Raw genomic sequence first — 4736 nt, forward strand, 5'->3', positions numbered from 1 at the left:
CACGTGTTTGGTTAAGCGAATGAGTAAAAGTGCACCGTTTAATTCCAATTTGGGAATAGTTAGTTTTTGTTTGAGTGGTGCTACCCGTGATTTTGCAAGTAATAATTTAACATAATTACCATGAGTATTTTGAATACGCAGATAGATGCAAGAGACTTATACCCGTTTTCGGACGCATCACTGAAACCGTGCAATTGACATACAAACGGTTGATCAGTGATAACGTAACGTGATATAGATACTTTATTAAGATGAGGAAAATCTGCTATTAATTCCGACCAAGATTTTTGTATAGCATTGGGAAGTGGATCGTCCCAACTCTTTTGTGTTGACCACAGCTGTTGCATAAGGTGCTTGGCTGAATGACAGAAAAAATCCACATGGATCGTAAAGTCTCGCGATGTTAGACAAAACGCCACGCATGGTCATGACATTACTCATGTTTGAGACATGATAGATGAAGCTATCCGTTTTTGCGTTCCATTCGATGCCCAGAATTTTGAAGAGGTCACCCTGCTCCTCGAAACGGTATGGTGGCTCGCAATGATCGGAGGTGAAAGAGCAAGAACTCCTTTGAGTTGCTTGACCACTTGCGCAAATCGAAACCGCCTCTGAGAGAGAATGGCAACCAGATTTTGCTGCAATTGCTGAGCAGAATCAAGACAATGAGACCCACTAACTATATCATCTACGAATGTATCTGCTAGCAACACCCTACAAGCCTCAGCATATTGGCTAGTATTTAAATGAGCTAACTCGTGAATGACGCGAATAGCTTGATAAGCAGGCTCGTGACGCCGTATGTTACGGTAGTTAACTCGTACTGCTTCAAGGGTTCAGCAGGAGAAGCGCGCCAGAAGATAGTTTGGTATCTGCAGTCGTCATCATGCATGCGCACCTGTCGATACATTTGTTTTATGTCGCATGTGAAGACAATTTTGTGGAGTCGAAATCGCAAAATAATATCTTCAATATTTTTTTGAAGTTTGGGACCGGACATAAGTACCTGATTAAGTGAAACACCTGTAGAGCTAGAGGCTGATGCATCATATACAGCACGAAGTTTTGTGGTACTACTGTGTTCACGTAACACACCATGATGGGGAATATAATATCGGTCACTTGATACTGGACCTGACACTTGACGCATATGGCCAGCTTCAATGTAATCCCTCATGAAGGCAACATAAAGTTCATGCAACTTCTCATCCTTAAGCATGCGACGCTCCAAATTATGAAATCGCTTTAAGGCGTTGGTGTGTGTTTCACCCAAAGGTTTATGATCCACTTTGAAAGGTAACCGCACGATGAAACGACCAGTGCTATCCCTTGTATGAGTGTTAGTGAAGTGTTTTTCACAAATAATGTTTTCAGGATCTTGTATAGGTTGACTGGGAGGTTCCTCAGATTCCCAGAACCTTGAAAGGTTAAAATTAATATCTGTGGTACAGGCCATGGAGACCACACCACAAGTCTGCTGCGATGCTGTGGGAGCCTTGCCCATGATGATCCAACCTAAGATGGATGAATGCGCAGTGGGCATGTCTTCACCCAGGCTACGTTGTTCACCATCAATAATTTTATTAAAACAGTCAACACCTAAAAGAACATCTATTTTTCCCGGCATTGAAAAGTTGTTATCAGCCAAGACTAAGTTTTTGCATTTATCTAAAATGCATTTATTTACCATAACTGATGGGAGATTACCTGTTATGCGTTTTAGGATGATACAATTAGTTGATATGGTCTTGGTAGGATCCATAAAAGATTTTATGTTGCAGTGTATCATTCCTCGACTATGCTGAGCTGATGAAGCACCTAAACCAAGAACACTGCTAGACGGTGAATGTGGCAGTCTAAGTTGTTGTGCAAGATTTTCGGTTACAATTGAAACCTGAGAACCATTGACTATGAGAGCACTAGCTGAATGGTAATATCCATTGAAATCTCGTACACTGAAAATATCAGTACCCAAAATCATAGTGGATTTACATTCGACACCATGGATAGATTGAAGTTGAGCTATGGAACCCAAAAACAGCAACTTCATTATCTTTTGAATAAGGTTTCACTTGATTGGATGAGATGTGTAGCTTTGTATGGTGTTTGACTCTGCATACACTTTATGATAATGCATTTTGAAATATGATGAGTTCTTAAACAATTAAAGCAAGTTTATGTTGAAAAAATATATTTTCTTTGTTCCGGAGTCATTGTATCAAATTTAGAACAGTAATATAGACTATGTTTATCCTGACAGCAAGGACAAATAATTGTACTAAGTTTATTTTTATTGTTTGATTCAATGACAGTTAATGTACTACTAGTAGAAGCCCTATGTATAGAAGCACTAACATTTTCTAAAACATGTAATTGATTTTCCAAAAATTTAATTAAATTCTCAAATGTAGGTATAGTTTTAATTTCAACTTGAGATTCAAATTTGCTTCTCAAATCCAGTGACAATTTTCTAAGAATTATATGAAGTAAAAGAAAACTCCATGATTTAGTATTCATATATAAGGCATCAAGAGCTTGAGTGCTCTCTTTAATGGTGAATAAGTAATTTTGTATAAAGTTTTTAAATTTAATTGTGTTAAATTATAAATTAAATAATACATATATATCAGCGATAACTCTCTTGTTTTCATAGCGTTCTGTTAATAAATTGTAAGCAACTTGATAGTTCTCACTAGATATTACTAAATGCTTTACCAAAGAGAGTGGTTCCTTATCCAAAACACTCAATAAATAGTGTAACTTTTGAACAGAACTTATATATATATATATATATATATAGACTGTTGAAAATTGAGATGAAGTTTGGCCATCTATGCTCACATTTTAGTACCTATTTAGAGATATCTTGGGAAGCTGAAAGGCAGGTTCAGATTTAGATGATGAGTGTTGAAAACCACTGGCATTGTCACTCTTTGTTTGTATTGAACTATGCAAAACTTGAACAGAATAAAACATATCCATAAAAGTTGAATATCTGTTTTCCAACTCCTCACGAGATTTGTCACTTACAGACTCAGTACTAGACATAAGAATAGCAAAAGCCTCCTCGAATTGTTGCCTAAACCGTTCAATATCCTTAAATCGAACCATGAAACCAACTTGCTCTTGTGAAGTTAAGTTTGGATTTTGGCTAAGTTTACCTGCAAGTTCATACACATTTCGCATGTTTTTGTAACTCAGATCGCAGTTTGTGGCATACGCTTTGATATTTGCCATTGTATTTTGATGTTATTTAACCAAAATAATGTAATATTTTCCTAAATGATATACGAAAATTAAAATGTAAACAAAAGTTAAACTAACAATTTGATTGAATGAATTAATACTGACGGGTTATGATTGACAACTTACTGTTCTGTGTTGCCAACAATGAGTTATGATTTTTGCTTAAAGCTTTATTGACAGCCAATGAATGATACTGATTTGATGGAATGAATGACAAGGTGAAATATGAGCAAAATGGCTGATATGTACGGCGGTTGATATGACAATGAAAAATGACTTGCAATACTTGATGAAATTATGAGATGAATATGATAATCAGATGATTATGAAATATGATTTATTTATGGGTTTTGAGATGAATGATGGTGATCTGGACGAAGGACCATGAAGAATGTTGGGTAAAAAAGGGAAACTAAGGACCGACCTGGTTCGTGTCGTCCCCGCGTGCAGGTCTTATTATACGCGTAGCCGTTTCACTTTAAAAACGCACAACACTACGATGAATTTCACTGGATGATGTACTAATCAGATGATTGCGCAGAGATCGCGGCTGATGGTTCCGTTAACGTTGATTCGCGGAGAATATGTCGATTTGCGTGTGCTCGACGCGACGTACAACGAACGACTCATTTTGTTGATGCTACCCCCAGATTTGGTGGATAAAAATAGGAGTAGGATTTAGGGTAGTAACATATTGCACCATTTATTTGTGTTTATGCAAAGTGGCTAGAAATTAGTAGATTTATATCAACCAATATGTAAGCAACAAAATAATGATTAAATAGATAATTCATGACCTTATAAGTATCTTAATAAATCTAATTCATTTTCATTTTACACAAAAACTATTTTATGTAGCCTACATAATGAGTTTCACCAAATTCGATGTGAACCTTTCCAGAATCCATTAACGTAGATTAAGTCAGATTAGTAAATTTTCGGGTATATTTCTGAAGTCTTTCTATAATAATACAGATAGGATGTCGTGCAGGTGCCGAGTAATAAATCCAACTATTTTAATAATATATCCCGAATATTCTTTGCATAGTTAGTAATATTTTTTTTATTATGACACGGAAAAAAATGATTGTAGATTACATTAAAATTTTCTTTAATAAATTCGTCCTACTGTTTGAGCCTGATTGAGCAACAAACGTGCATATAACTTAATAAACAGGCACATTTATAATATTATCAGTATTGATAATATTTAGTGTATAAAAGGTATGACTTTTACTAATTGAAAATTCAATCAAGTAGTCATTATCTAACTATTGATAAATAACAGATAACATCGTACGTTGAACACGCCACTATCATTGAACCATCAGTAATCAACATTGAAAATGATGAAGGGAGAGTAAAAGCGTGATACAGATAAAATAAACACCACTTTTACTATCCATACCGAAATAACCCTTGTGTTAAAATGTAGTCTGTCCGTATGGATGATTGTGTGTAAACTAATGTGTATAGTTGAGAATGACTGG

At 35.6% G+C, this 4736-nt stretch overlaps 1 protein-coding gene across 1 annotated transcript; it reads right to left on the minus strand.

Moving 5' to 3' along the window:
• Positions 1-751: 751 nt before the first annotated feature.
• Positions 752-2050, minus strand: LOC131852735 (uncharacterized). Its single transcript, XM_059203461.1, has one exon. The coding sequence runs from the start codon at positions 2048-2050 to the stop codon at positions 752-754; it is 1299 nt and encodes a 432-aa protein (XP_059059444.1).
• Between the last annotated feature and the right edge of the window lie 2686 nt (positions 2051-4736).

This window comes from Achroia grisella, unplaced genomic scaffold, assembly GCF_030625045.1.
Source record: "Achroia grisella isolate CSIRO2021 unplaced genomic scaffold, CSIRO_AGI_Agris_v1 utg856, whole genome shotgun sequence".
NCBI classification, from domain to species: domain Eukaryota; kingdom Metazoa; phylum Arthropoda; class Insecta; order Lepidoptera; family Pyralidae; genus Achroia; species Achroia grisella.